This window comes from Rhinatrema bivittatum, chromosome 13, assembly GCF_901001135.1.
Source record: "Rhinatrema bivittatum chromosome 13, aRhiBiv1.1, whole genome shotgun sequence".
NCBI lineage: Eukaryota > Metazoa > Chordata > Amphibia > Gymnophiona > Rhinatrematidae > Rhinatrema > Rhinatrema bivittatum.
In genome coordinates, this window is record NC_042627.1 from 16,186,608 (window position 1) to 16,202,875 (window position 16,268).

The 16,268-nt window shown below is 41.2% G+C and overlaps 1 protein-coding gene across 1 annotated transcript in view; it reads left to right on the plus strand.

Annotated features, from left to right (window-relative positions):
* Window positions 1-16,268, plus strand: part of LOC115075340 (serine-rich adhesin for platelets) — a 65,719-nt gene that overhangs the window by 14,590 nt on the left and 34,861 nt on the right. Inside the window, exons 2-6 of the mRNA XM_029575650.1 lie at window positions 258-1,754; window positions 1,847-4,209; window positions 5,325-5,386; window positions 10,414-10,571; window positions 10,766-10,896. Coding sequence (XP_029431510.1) covers window positions 258-1,754; window positions 1,847-4,209; window positions 5,325-5,386; window positions 10,414-10,571; window positions 10,766-10,896 — 4,211 coding nt within the window. The remainder of the gene's footprint in view (window positions 1-257; window positions 1,755-1,846; window positions 4,210-5,324; window positions 5,387-10,413; window positions 10,572-10,765; window positions 10,897-16,268) is intronic.

Below are 16,268 nucleotides of genomic sequence, written 5' to 3' on the forward strand. Positions count from 1 at the left end.
GAAGTTAGTAAGATTATAGATAAGTTAGTAAGCAAAGCTAGGAAACATACCCGCTATGAACCAATGGTACTCCTGAAGAAGAATTTAGTGTTGTTTTTAGCATGAATTTATAATCTACATATAAAACTGCCCAATCTCATGAAGCTCCGGGTGGTGCATAAAGTCTCACATAAAACAGAAAGATGTACAGAAGATGACCCATGTAAAAGATGCATTTGAATCATCTCCTGAATCATTATTCTTATCTTTTGTTACAGCAGCATCAGCGGCAACATCTAAGGAAAATATATCATCTATCGCTCCACCAACATCATCTCCTAGAGGCATATCCAGTGTTGGTACAATAACCTCAGTTGAAGGAACTATTTCTTCCTCAGTTGGACTAAGCAAACTGACCTCCATCACAGCTGTGATTAATGGAACTTCTAACCCCTCTGTTGTTAATATTACATCACCACTACCACCAACAGAAAGTTCCTCCGAGTCTCATGTCACCTTTAGTATTCCTACAGCAAACTCTGTTTCAAACATAACTCTATCTTCAGTAACTGGATCTTATTCTGTTTTGACATCTGTCTCCACAAATTCTCATAATACATCTTCCTCTCTCAGCATTGAGACAAACTCTCCAAATTCAACAATACCAAGTGGAGTAACATCTGCTGGAACTCAAACATTCAGTTCAGCTGTCACAACATCTGTGAATAGTACAGCTGGATCATCATCATCATCATCATCATTGTTACCTATTGTTGGGAATTCTACAGCTTTTCCTGGTATAACACCTGTGAGTAATCAATCAACATTTGCTATTGGCACATCCAGTGTTGGTACAGCACCCTCTGTTGAAGGAAATGCTTCTTCCTCAGTTGGATATAGTACACCAACCTCCATCACAGCTGTGATTAATGGAACTTCTAGCCCTATTGTTAATATTACATCACTACCACCACCAACAGAAAGTTCCTCCGAGTCTCATGTCACCTTTAGTATTCCTACAGCAAACTCTGTTTCAAACATAACTCTATCTTCAGTAACTGGATCTTATTCTGTTTTGACATCTATCTCCACAAATTCTCATAATACATCTTCCTCTCTCAGCATTGAGACAAACTCTCCAAATTCAACAATACCAAGTGGAGTAACATCTGCTGGAACTCATACATTCAGTTCAGCTGTCACAACATCTGTGAATAGTACAGCTGGATCATCATCATCATCATCATCATTGTTACCTATTGTTGGGAATTCTACAGCTTTTCCTGGTATAACACCTGTGAGTAATCAATCAACATTTGCTATTGGCACATCCAGTGTTGGTACAGCACCCTCTGTTGAAGGAAATGCTTCTTCCTCAGTTGGATATAGTACACCAACCTCCATCACAGCTGTGATTAATGGAACTTCTAGCCCTATTGTTAATATTACATCACTACCACCACCAACAGAAAGTTCCTCCGAGTCTCATGTCACCTTTAGTATTCCTACAGCAAACTCTGTTTCAAACATAACTCTATCTTCAGTAACTGGATCTTATTCTGTTTCAACATCTGCCTCCACAAATTCTCATAATACATCTTCCTCTCTCAGCATTGAGATAAACTCTCCAAATTCAACAATACCAAATGGAGTAACATCTGCTGGAACTCATACATTCAGTTCAGCTGTCACAACATCTGTGAATAGTACAGCTGGATCATCATCATCATCATCATCATTGTTACCTATTGTTGGGAATTCTACAGCTTTTCCTGGTATAACACCTGTGAGTAATCAATCAACATTGCTATTGGCACATCCAGTGTTGGTACAGCACCCTCTGTTGAAGGAAATGCTTCTTCCTCAGTTGGATATAGTACACCAACCTCCATCACAGCTGTGATTAATGGAACTTCTAGCCCTATTGTTAATATTACATCACTACCACCACCAACAGAAAGTTCCTCCGAGTCTCATGTCACCTTTAGTATTCCTACAGCAAACTCTGTTTCAAACATAACTCTATCTTCAGTAACTGGATCTTATTCTGTTTTGACATCTATCTCCACAAATTCTCATAATACATCTTCCTCTCTCAGCATTGAGACAAACTCTCCAAATTCAACAATACCAAGTGGAGTAACATCTGCTGGAACTCATACATTCAGTTCAGCTGTCACAACATCTGTGAATAGTACAGCTGGATCATCATCATCATCATCATCATTGTTACCTATTGTTGGGAATTCTACAGCTTTTCCTGGTATAACACCTGTGAGTAATCAATCAACATTTGCTATTGGCACATCCAGTGTTGGTACAGCACCCTCTGTTGAAGGAAATGCTTCTTCCTCAGTTGGATATAGTACACCAACCTCCATCACAGCTGTGATTAATGGAACTTCTAGCCCTATTGTTAATATTACATCACTACCACCACCAACAGAAAGTTCCTCCGAGTCTCATGTCACCTTTAGTATTCCTACAGCAAACTCTGTTTCAAACATAACTCTATCTTCAGTAACTGGATCTTATTCTGTTTCAACATCTGCCTCCACAAATTCTCATAATACATCTTCCTCTCTCAGCATTGAGATAAACTCTCCAAATTCAACAATACCAAGTGGAGTAACTTCTGCTGGAACTCTTACATTCATTTCAGCTGTCACAGCATCTGTGAATAGTACAGCTGGATCATCTGCATCATCATTGTTACCTATTGTTGGGAATTCTACAGCTTTTCCTGGTATAACACCTGTGAGTAATCAATCAACATTTGCTACAGGCATATCCAGTGTTGGTACTGCACCCTCTGTTGAAGGAAATGCTTCTTCCTCAGTTGGATATAGTACACCAACCTCCATCACAGCTGTAATTAATGGAACTTCTATCCCCTCTGTTGTTAATATTACATCACCACTACCACAAACAGAAAGTTCCTCCGAGTCTCATGTCACCTTTAGTATTCCTACAGCAAACTCTGTTTCAAACATAACTCTATCTTCAGTAACTGGATCTTATTCTGTTTCGACATCTGTCTCCACAAATTCTCATAATACATCTTCCTTGATTAATGTTACTAAAAACTCATCAAGTTCAATATCACCAACAGCAGTGGTTGCTGGAGCTCTCACAGCCACGTCTGTGAATAATTCAGCTGGATCATCATCACTGTCAACTGTTAGAACGTCTAGAGGTGTCCCTGGCACAACATCTTGGAGTAATCAATCATCTTCTGCTCCATCATCATTTGCCAATGAGATAATCAATGTTGTAACAGCACAACCAAATCAGGGAAATCCTAATGTCCCGATTGGGTCTAATACTTCGACGTCTATCCCAGCTATGAATACATCTTCCTTGATTAATGTTACTAAAAACTCATCAAGTTCAATATCACCAACAGCAGTGGTTGCTGGAGCTCTCACAGCCACGTCTGTGAATAATTCAGCTGGATCATCATCACTGTCAACTGTTAGAACGTCTAGAGGTGTCCCTGGCACAACATCTTGGAGTAATCAATCATCTTCTGCTCCATCATCATTTGCCAATGAGATAATCAATGTTGTAACAGCACAACCAAATCAGGGAAATCCTAATGTCCCGACTGGGTCTAATACTTCGACGTCTATCCCAGCTATGAATGGAACTTCTAGTCCTCCTGTCATTAATATTTCATTACAAACCTCACCAACTGCAGGTTCCTTAAGTGTTTCCTCTGTAACACAAACTATGGCACCAACCCTTACTTCAAATTCATCCATACCTACAGTGACTGTAACCTCTATTTTGCCTACCACCTCCTCCAATACATCCTTTACATCTGCCTTCACTGTCAGCCCTTCTAATTCAGCAGTTTCTCAGTCACCAACATCAGCTGTCATAATGACTTTGCAGACATCAACCTCTCAAGCAAATGCTTCAAATTCATCCATACCTACAGTGACTATAACCTCTATTTTGCCTACCACCTCCTCTAACTCCTCCAATACAGCTTTTACATCTGCTTTCACTGTCAGCCCTTCTAATTCAACAGTTTCTCAGTCACCAACATCAGCTGTCACAATGACTTTGCAGATATCAGTCTCTCAAGCACCTGGCGTTACTAGTCCCATAGCCTCTGTTTCTCAACCCTTGACATTTAAAATTACAAATGTAACATTTACTGAGCAGCTGAATAATTCCTCTTCAAGTGATTTCATTAATCTGAAGAAAAACTGTGAAGATCAGGTAAGATATGAATTTAACGTCTAACTTGATTGTATTCCAAATAGATAATTGGCACCATAGTCCACATTTAACTTTCTCACTTAATTGGTTTTAAACCAATACAGTTTGTTTTGTACCTTTACAAATGGTGTGAAACCTGTTTCTATTCTCTAGATCTAGGAAAATTAAATGAGGACTATACTATTTCTATTTTTTTTTTTTTGTAAGCATTCTGAATTGAGATGCATGCTTTTCTAAGTCAGTGTAGTGCTTGAAAAGCAGAATATAAATTTTAAAAAAGTCAGGGTACATTCACACAGACACACAATCAGTGTAAAATTACATTCATCTTTCAAGTTAGGGGAATATATTCATATGTCACAAAAATATATTCACTGTAGGAAGCACATCCTAATGAAAAGTTAGAGAACTGGCCTCTATCTGTAGCTGTTGCTTCAGAAGGAGTGCACGTTCTTCACTGGGAAAAAAATTGACAGGAGATGGTCAGCCAGCCTCACCTCTCCACTACCTGTGCTACAGCTGTCCACTGTTGATTGTTAATAAACCTATGGATCACATGGTGCACTTTCCAAGGTCTCTAGCCATGCTACAAAAGGGGTAGAGTGCCTGAGCTGGATCCCAGCATCTTATACATTCATATATTGATGTTTCATTGAAATGTTAGAAAGCACCTGACAGTGCCGAAGCCTATCAGTTTCCCCTGTCAGCTGAAAGCAGTCAAGGTACTGCTCTCTGCTCTCAGTAAAATCCTGTTTGTTCCACAGGTTTGCTGGTCATGTCTGTCCTTAACTATAAACACAGGAATCATTTAAAATGAGGTTCTCTAGTCTAGAACACACCTTTAGTGACAAGGAGGATATGTGGCATAGTTACAATAAATCCAGAACTCTCTTGGTAGTTCTAATTTCTAATTCTCTCTTGTATACTGCCTTTCTTTATGACTCCTGTGTAGATGGAATATCAAGAAGATCATTAGTATTGTTCTAGCCGCAGTTTTTTTGACCTTGCTTCTGTTCCTGAATTCTTATTCTACTGCTAAAAATCATTTTGCTCCAAAAGTTGAAAAACAGTTTGAATGCAGATTGTTAACATTTTTTTTTTTTTTGCTTTTTCAGCTTACACCAATATATAAAAGCAGATTCAACAACTTTGATCATGTGAATGTAAAGCAATTTAAGTAAGTACTGTGCTTGCTGCACATAACTTCGCTCCTTACATGCCAATGTTTCCATAGATTGCTAGATAAACTGAGGTATGATTGCAATCCATGCTAAATTTACCAATGTTCTGTTATTCAAAATAAAGACGTTGATTAAAGAAGAATTGAATGATGGTGTCAAAAAATTAGGTTACCAGGTTGTTGGGGACTTCTTGATGGAGAAATATGGCTGTAGGTGTATGAGTAGTGCAGTTGTGTGTCACCCACACCTGTAATCATATATGTACAACTTATATGTATGAGGCAAAGCTAACATTTTGTCCTCTATATGAAGGTCTGGGTTTGAAGCTTGTGGCCCAAGTGCTCAAGTGTATCTGTGCCTGTTTATCTTAATCAAACAATAGCTGCTGAAACATACTTTTAATTCATAAACATGAAAGTAAATTACACATGTGTAAACTACATAATGATCTTCTCTCAGCAAAATTCATTATCTCTGCTCATGTGCACTCAGTTTAGATGCTTCCTCCTTAGAATATAATGTTGGTATTAATAAAATAATAATTTTCAGTATTAACATTGACCTGGGTTCCAAATTTAGTCTTAATAAGAAAACACAAAGTGGTTTATTTTCAAGGCTGCGGCACTCAAGAATGAGCGTTATCACAGATTATTAGTAAATAGACCTTATAAGAAGTAATGGAATTGCACATTAGTGTATGTTAACCTATATTATCTTTGTGCCACAGCTTAGTGAACAGACCTCAAAGTAGAAAAAATACAGAAGTAATAATCCATGCCAATGAATAACTCAGCTGCAGACCTGTAATTATACATTTAGTGGAGTTATGGTGACAATACAGATGAAGACTGTTTTATGAAATTTACCAATTTTGCACTGATAGAAAATACTTTTTATAAACCAGGCCAATAATCTAGTTTAATGGTTGTCAACCTAGTCTTTGGGCTACACTAGTCATAAAAAGAAATGAAATGCGGTTAGAGCAAAATTCCATCAAGTCTAGTATCCTGTCTCTGACAGTGGACATTCCAGGCAGCATCTCAAATAGTATTTATTTATTTAAGGGTTTTTATATACCGCAGTACGTAAAGAAATACATCACCGCGGTTTACATTTAACAATAACTTAGCAACAGGCTTTACATTGACATTATTAATAGGTATTAAATAAACTAAATTCCATATAACAGTTTTGACGAAAAACAGGCTAAACAGACTGTGGAACATCCAATAAAGTATAACATACAATTAAAATATTGATGTAACTATTAAACCTTAACAAACCAACACAAAAACTAAATAGTATCTAAGACAATACCAGTTCTGAGAGTGGATACAAATTCTATATTGCACCGAAGACATTTCTGTTATTTAAAGCTACTTAAAATCATGATGGGTTAGGGTGGGCAGGTAAGGTAAAGAAGGAAATTGAGGAGGGAATGAGGTTAGGATAGGAAACGGAGCAAAGGGAGGGAGGGTAGAAAATAGGATGGCATCCCATGCTGCTAATGCCCAAAATAGGATGAGATCCCATGCTGCTAATGCCCAAGGATAAGTAGTGACTTTCTCAGTCTACCTGATTAATAACGATTTATGGGCTTTTCCTCTCAGAATTTGTCCAAACCTTTTTAAACCTTTCTATGCTAAGTGCCTTAACCACATTCTCCAGCAATGAATTCCAGAGCTTAATTGTGCATTGAGTGAAAAAATAGTTTATCTGATTGCCATGTACCACTTACTAAATTCCATGGAGTGTCCCCAAATCTTTGTATTTTTTTTGAAAGCATAAACAATTGATTCCCATTTATCCTTTCTACTCCTCTCATGATTTTATAGACCTCTATTATATTTCCCCTCAGCCTTGTCTAAGCTGAACAGCCCTAACATCTGTAGCCTCACCTCATTAATGAGCCATTCCTCTCAGTTTATCATTTTGGTCGCCTTTCTCTGTAGCTTTTCCAGTTCTTTTTTGAGCTGCAGTGTACAGAATTATATATTGTACTCCAGATGTGGTCTCACCATGGAACGATACAGAGGTATTATCACATTCTCCATTTTATTTTCCATTCTTTTCCTAATAATCCCTAACATTCTGTTTGCTTTTTTACTGCCACTGCATTCTGAACTGAAGGTTCCAAAGTATTGTCTATGATCCTACCTCTGGGTGGTAACTCCTAATCTGAAACCTAACCATAGTGTAACTACAGTTTGGATTACTTTTTCCCTACTTGCATCACTTTGCAGTTGTGCACATTAAATTTCATCTGCCATTTGGACGCCCAATCTCCCAGTCTCGCAAGGTCCTTCTTCATTTCTCACAATCCGCTTGTTATTTAACAACGCAGAATAATTTTGTGTCATCTGCAAATTTGATTACCTCACTCATTGTTCCCTTTTCCAGATCATTCATAAATATATTAAAAAGCACAAGTCCCAATACAGATCCCTGGGGCACTCCACTGTTTAACTTTTTCCATTGAGAAAACTGACCATTTAGTCCTCCTCTCTGTTTCTAATCTTTTAAGCAGTTTGCAATCCACAGTCGTACACTGCCTCCTATCACATGACTTTTTAATTTTCCCAGCAGGGACTTTAGAAAATCCAAATACACTACATCCAAAGACTCCTCATTATTCACATGTTTATTAATCCCTCCAAAAATTATTTGTTTGTTGTTTTTGAAAATGTTTCGATCACTTTGTGCAAGAGCTCTAAGCGATTTACATAATAACATACATAATAATTACAAATAACAGATAAAAAAAAACCGACTATAAAAAACAAACTTAAGTCAAAGACAAACATTCTAAACAATATAAAATGAGACAAGTGGCTTGCCAAATCAAGATGGCCTGTTGTTGCAAAGGTGGATCCTTGAGCCGAGATTAGGTTGATGCTACCTGCAGGGAGGAGCCCTGCAGGTCCTCGCCTTTGGCAGGCAGAGCTGGCCAGTGCGGAGACCAAACAGGACCTTTACCAATACCAGCCCTCGTTCCTTGCCGGTTGAGCCCTTGGGTATTGGGGCCAGCTGGACATAGGCGCATGTCTCCGATAACAAGGAATCCCACAAAGAATGGTAGGCGCAAACAGAGTCAAGACATTCTAAGGGTCGGGACGGCAGCCAACAGCAAATTCCAGAAGACAGACCAAGAGTTGAGGTGGGCGGCAATCAAGCAAAAGTCCAGGAATGGTCTGAGGTCAAGGCCAGAGAAGCAATCTAGGAGAGGACAAGACAAGGACAGGGAATCGGGAACAGTCAGGAACATGGAGTCAGGCAACTAGCTACTCACTAGGAGTTCAATCTGTTGCTGAGGCAAAGGTTGAAGGCAGGGACTGGCCTTAAGTAGTCCCTGGGTGATGATGTCACTGGTGAGGGCTGCAGGGAACTTCCCACCGCTGGTCCTTTAAATAATGCAGAGAGGCACACATGTGCGCCTAGGGAGACACTGCCGGGACCCAGAAGTCAAAGCATGATCGGTGGCTCAATGCCATGAAGAAGGGGTGTAGTGAGTGCAACACCTATGAAAACTTAACTTGAGTGCAGTTACTCTCTGCAACTACGAGACATAAACAGAACCTGATTACGCCAGACTAGCTATTAAATATAAACGGGCATCTTTCAATTAAATGCTTGCTTCAGTAGGAATGTCTTTATAGCTGTTTTAAATTTCTTAGGACATTCTTCAAGTCTTAAAGATGCAGGTAAAGAATTCCATAGATTAGGCCTTCCCGCAATCTCTCTCAAACCGCTCCAAATGCTGCAAAACGCAGCTGCTAGAATCCTTACCAACTCCCGCAGAACAGATCATATATCGCCAATACTCAGAGATCTCCATTGGCTTCCAATCCCCTCCAGAATACTTCACAAGACCCTCACAACTATCCACAAAACTCTACACAACCAGAATATTCATTGGCTTAATTATTCTCTGCACTACCATACATCCGACAGACCCACCAGAACTGCCTGTAAAGGATTCCTGTCTACACCCGCTCACAACCTCTTCCATCTCATCTCCACCAAAGAACGGGTTTTCTCCCTAGCGGGACCTACACTATGGAACTCCATGCCACCCGAACTACGCCTAGAACAATGTACAAAAACTTTAAAAAAAAATCTAAAAACTTGGCTATTTAAACAGGCCTATACATAAAATCCCCCATCCCTCTCACTCCCAATAGCCTCTGCTGCCTCCAACCCAGATGTCTAATTCTATTTAACTTCCGGTGAATTTTTGTTTGGATTATACGCAATACAGAAGTTTGTATATAGTTAATTTTTTTCTCTCAATCTCTTATTTAATGGCCCTGCTTAAGTCCACTGGATCCTTTCTTTCCTCTAATCCTCCCATCTTGTTCCTTCATCTCCCTGTTATATGTAACTTTAATTTTTCCCTTTCCTAAAAGCACATTGTTTGATTAATTCCCACTCTCTAATCTAATTTTTTAGACTTCTGGCATTCACATACAGACAATTCAAAGCATGTTTTTTAATTACATTCACAAGCTGCCAACATTTGGAATCACTTATCTCCGTATTCTCTCTATTTAAATGCACCTGGGCTACTTCTGCCTGTATCACAACTTCTCTGTTGGGATATCCTGCCTTCCCTGTTATGCCAGTATCCATTGAAGATGCCTCATCCTGAACCCTGAACAGCATAGCTTGACTTCAGCTTTCCCCCATGATCTAGTTTAAAAGCTGCGCTATCTCCCTTTTTAAACATTAGTGCCAGCAGCTAAACACCTCCCTGGTTTTCAGGATATCCACAATCAATATGCATGAGATAAATTTGCATGCACTGTCTCCATTTTATGCAAATCTATGTCATTCATTGAGGATATCCTGAAAACTCAACTGACCAGGTGTGTCCGAAGGACTGGGTTACATAAATTCTACTGCATGTATATATTTTTGCAGTTATGTACCAAAAAATGTATGTTTGTATGCTCTCTGCATGTCATTAATAGGAAACTTACCTCATTATGAAACTATGTTTCTGAGTATGCTGATCTTTTCTCAGGCCTGGCTCTGTAGTAGTGATTTCCGACATTGTGTTTCAAAACAATACCGTCGCCCCAACCACGGATGCTATTGTCCGAGCTCTATACAGCAATGTAGCTCCCACCAATATGACCTTGGGGAATCTAACACTGGATGTTTACAGTATTTGGTCTAACAGTAAGTACCGATGATGTTGACTCATTTGTCCTCTTCATTAGAATGGGGGATGCCAGTTTCAGAGCACAGGCCTCTCCTAGGCCCGGGACTCAAATTGTTGATGCTGATGGCTGACAGAGGTGTATAAATTAGCAGGCGCATTAACGAACTAAATAATAACTTTGTGCCTCCTATCCCTTTACTTTTTCCTTTAGCTTCAAACATTACTCTGCTGAACCCACTCATGGTGAACATCAGTTTCATCATGAAAAGAATCTACAACTCATCTCTCCTGGACACTGGCTCAGCTGAGTCTTCCAATCTGCAGAATCAAACTGCCACCTGGGTGAGTTCTTTTGTGCTACCAACATCAAAACTAACCTTATGCTGTAAAAGGTGAATTCTAAAAGTCTGGTGCATGCATCAATTAGGGGATGCACACACAAGTCGGGCTTGCATGTGCTGACCGAATTTTAAAAACCGCCCAGATGTGCCTATCTCTGGTAGCGCACAGATCTCAAAAGTTATCAAAAAGGGGTGGGGAGTGGGCATGATCTGGGCAGGGCATCTGGGGGCATGGCCAAGAGATGTGCATGTAAATATTTTCACACCTGGGCATGCACCCAGATCCCCCTGCTACATAACTTTACTTCTGCTATGGAGGAGGCGTAAGTTAAAAAACAAGAAAGAGCCATTTCTCAGGGGTTTAAAGGGTCTAGGAAGCCAGGGTGAGTGTGAGCTATCAAACCAGGGGAGTTTGGAGGACCTATCTATTAATTGGGCAAACTTGTCGATGCACTGGTGAAACTGGCAATGGAGTGGATGCTTGCCCCTTTTAAAATTCCCCGTCTTAAGCAATGGAAGCAGGAATTTCATGCGTAGATGCGTGCCCCCTTGGAATTAGGCACATGTGTGCGCGGCCAGCTATTTTATCACATGCACATGTATAAGTGCACAAGGTATGAAATGGCCATGTATCTAGGTGCATGTCGATGCACACATCTCCAAGTGCGCCCTTGTGCCGGTTTGAAAAATGATCTGGTGCAGCGAGGGCCCTGTCATTTATGGTCTGGGGAACTGATAAGCATGGGGGTGACCTGCACGGAACAGCAATTACCAACCATAACAAAAATCCGGCCTTAAGGCTTGATGATTTTGACACTACAACATCATTCTCCGCTTTGATGGTGGTTGGGGGGTGGGGCTTGTGGAAGAGGAATTGGATTCAGATGACAACCAACACGGGCCCTGACTTTTATGGTCTGAGGTACTGAAATGCAGACATAAGTGAAAAAGGACAGAGCTGCTTCTATGGCCAAGTCCATAAGCAAAACACATCAGCACTGTCCGAATTTTCTAGAAGGCTCATCACCCAGTAAAGATATTGCTAGCAATACATTTTTAATGAGTTATCATAAGGCTTGGAAATAACTGCAGGGATCGGCAGTTGCTACCCTTAAGAGAAACACATGAGTAACCTGCTCGGCGTGACAGACACTGCCATAAGAAGCTTGCTGGGCAGACTGGGTGGACTATTTGGTCCTTTTCTGCCATCATTACTATGTTACTATGTCCCTGGTCAAAGATCAGCAGAAGAAAGGTCACGCAAGGTCAAATGATCTGGTGCAGACTGTGATCTGTACGAGGACAGATTTTGTTTTCCTGGTTTCTAAAGCCTTAACAATGAAGATGTTTACTGCACTTCCTCTAGCAGAATGTTTCTGGTTCTTACAGACGAGTCTTGCCTCTCACATTGTAACTGCATTTCCTATTTTCAAATGCAAGAAGGCCACATTCCATAACAATAGTTAAATAATAGTGTGAATGTATTAACTGGCAACAAGCAGCACAACATATAGGCTTTAATATGTTACCACGATCCTGGCCCAGGGAGGAGTAGATAATCCCTTTCCTCTGTGCTTTGATTCCCTATCGCTCTTCCTGTTCTGCCTGAGACCCCTTTTCCATCTCTCTTTCAGGCCAATACAGTACAGTGCGCTCCGATGGGGCGCACTGTTAGCCGGTATTTGGACGTGCGTTTTGGACGCGCTAGCTTTACCCCTTATTCAGTAAGGGGTAATAGCACGTCCAACCCCCCCCCCCCCCGAACCTAATAGCGCCCGCAACATGCAAATGCATGTTGCGGGCGCTATTAGGTATTCCCACGCGATTCAGTAAGTAAAATTTTACTTTCAGAAATTAGCGCCTACCCAAAGGTAGGCGCTAATTTCTCCTGGCATCGGGAAAGTGCACAGAAAAGCAGTAAAAACTGCTTTTCTGCTTTTCTGTGCACCCTCCGACTTAATATCATGGCGATATTAAGTCGGAAGTCCCGAAAGTTTAAAAAAGTAAAAAAAATATATATATATTGAAATAGGCCCGCGGCTCGAAAACCGGACGCTCAATTTTGCCGGCGTCCGGTTTCCGAACCCGTGGCTGTCAGCGGGCTCGAGAACCGACGATGGCAAAATTGAGCGTCGGCTGTCAAACCTGCTGACAGCCGCCGCTCCTGTCCGAAAAGAGGCGCTAGGGATGTGCTAGTGTCCCTAGCTCCTCTTTTTACCACCGGGCCTAATTTACATTTTTTTACTGTATCGGCCCATTTGTGATTCCCTGTCCAATCCCTATCCTACAGTTACCTTCTTCTCCCCACCTCCTATTCTCTATTTCCCTTCTCTCTTCCCAGCACTGATCACTGTTCCTGTTTCCCCCAAGCCAAACACAAGAAATATCACAAAACAACTTTACTTTATGAAGTAAAATACAAACTAACATATTTAATATGCAAATCCATTCAACTTTATGCAAATGTGCTGCATAATTGCCACAGAATTTTCAAATTCTTGCCATAGAATCCACAGGAAGCTGGGGGATCAGACAACAGGTAATATGCACATGTGGAGTGGGGATGCAGATTCTGAAACCTATATAATTTAGAGATGTGCTTCGGGATTGAATTTCGTGTCAGCCTTCGTTTCGGGGACCTCCCGCAGGAATTTCGTTTTTCCCATGGTTCCAGGGTTTTTTTGGGGGGGGCCCCGATTTTTGTGGAAGTGCGCACTAACTCTGCCACGGAAAAAATTAGATCGTTTTTCGGTTCTTCCGAAATGAAATCATTGAAATTGCCTTATTCAGGAAAAACGATTGCACATCCCTAATATAATTCCCTCTATGCATAGATAAGGATATTAGGCAAGCCTTACAGCCTTGTGCACCTCTGCACTCCTTGAGACTTCAGGTATTAGCAGTTTATAAATGGAATACATAAATAAATAAATAAAAAATTACGCATTTATAATAACAGATTTAACATGAAGGACATTCAAAGTACAAACTTCTGAGGCAGAAATATCACTTAGAACAACATTCATATTATAGTTCCATGCATTGCTGTAATACCAAACAGAAAATCATGCAAAAAAGACAACACAACACTTGGCATTATCTGGTGTTAGGTTTCTTGCAACTCCTGTTGGGTTTGGGCTTGGTCATGGCCAGATTTAGGATTTTGGCACCCATAGGTAGAGTGCCATAATGGCACCCCTTTGAAGCTGTGTTGGGACATGGTCCTAAAACAAGCCGAAGCAGGCTCCTTTTTGGCCTGGATATTCGGCACCTTCCAAATTGATGCGATATCTGCACGCATGTGCAGGAGGACATCTGTCACGCTCACAGTGGGAGGGGATCTTAAAAACATACATGCGGCGATGCAGGTAGGCCTTTCCCAGTTCCATCCCAATTCACTCCAATTAAGGAGAGGACTGGGAGGGAACTTCCCTAACCCTAACCCTATCCCTCCTCCCTCTTCCCTTCTCCTCCCCAACATGTAAACTATCCCTACCTAACCCTCTTTTTTATTTTATACTTACTTCTGCTCCAGAGGAGCAGTATCTTCCGCATGCCAGCCGGCTGCCGGCACGTGCTTCCCCGGGACGGCGGCTATTGGCGCTGTTCCAGCCCACCCCCGTCCTGCCCCTCCCCACCCAGACCCCACCGGCCCAGCCCTTTGGAGATGCCTGCCACTTCGGTGCATAACAGGGTTACGCATTTGGCTGGGCCCTTCCGAAAATGTGTGCGGCGCACACAAGGCCCAGCCACGTGCATAGCCCTTTTAAAATCGGGCCGTGAGTGCCCTAGGGGGTTGCCTATCTTCAGGATTGGCTCTAGGCTAACTGGTGCTCCCTCACCCCCATTCTGGAAGCTCTGGCACAGTACTCCCTCCAATGGCAGTGTTGTGGCTTTGCCACAATATAACCATCTCTTCTTCCCAAATTTTTGTCCCCCTCTGCCCTGCCCTTTTTCGTCCAGCCCACAGTGCTCAGCATCCCCCTCTCTCTCTACCTAGCATTCTCATCTCGCTCTTTCTCCTCTTTCCTACCCAGCAGCATCCTCCTCTTTTTCTACTCCCTGAAGGCTGATTCTTCACCTACAACCAGAGACAGATCTACCTCCTGCACAGTGCTCTTTAGTTTCCTGCTTGCAGACATTATATGGAAGGGTACCTTGTGCAGGTGCACAGGTCACAGATCCCAAAGAAAAGCAGGGCAAGCTTAAGTTGCCCCTACCTAAATATGGGCCTGAGCTGGGCCCTCAGAAAGCCATGAATAAACTAAATTTCAATTATAATATAGTAAACCTCCCATACCAAAACAGCACTAACTGCCAGAAATCAAACTGCAACAACCCTACCTATGAAAAGGCAACACATTGCAAATATTTCAGCAGGCCCTAAAACACTAATACACATCCTATTAAGAAAACAGAACAAACCAGGCTGTTATAGATTCCTACAGAGAAACTATATTCTAGCAGAATACCTCATCTTGATCACACAAGCAGAACACAGACAGACCTCCATCACATACACTTTAAACAAATCAAAAAGTATAAAGTGCATACAATAACTACATAATGCATAAAATGCAGATAACTCAACTGGGAACTGCAACAAGTCAGACTTGAGAGACTGTATGCAGTACAACAATGGAAAAACAGAAACATAAAACATCAAACAAAATCAATAATATAAAAAATCAATAATAGTAAAACCATATTAATAAAATGATACATATTTTAAAACCCCTGATGAATAGAATAGCATTCAATAATTAAAAGCCTATCAAAAATGTGTTTTAAATTTCCAAACACCAATAAAATATTTCACACCAGACACATCAAATAACACCCAATAAATAAATTGATAAAGATTAAAAATTCCCCTGCTCTTCCATCCTTGGACCTTTGATTTCCTGATGCCCTGAAGCATAGATTAGTGGGAGAAGGAGTAATTGTCGCATACAGACTTTCTCCTCTCTGTCTCGTATGTACACACACACACATGCTCTGTCTCCCTCATACACACACATGCTCTTTCACTCTCACATACTCCCTCTCTCTTGCACTCTTTGCTCTCTCTGGAATGCACAAGAAGTAGCAGCAGCCTACTCCTTCAATATGCATGGTTGCCAGGCCTCCTCCTCTTTCTTCAGTAAGCATGGGCCCGATGCTGCCTCCTCCTGTCTTCAGCTGCACAGACTGATGCTGCAGCCTGCTCCTGTACCTACCAGCCATGTTGATTGCAATACTTCCTCTTCTTGGTGCATGTGAGTGTGAAGAAAGAAAGAGGTGCAATCGCCATGCCACCCCCAGAACTGTGGCACTCTACGTGGCTGTCTAGTCTGCCTAGTGCTTAAACCATCAGAAATGCATATAACTGTC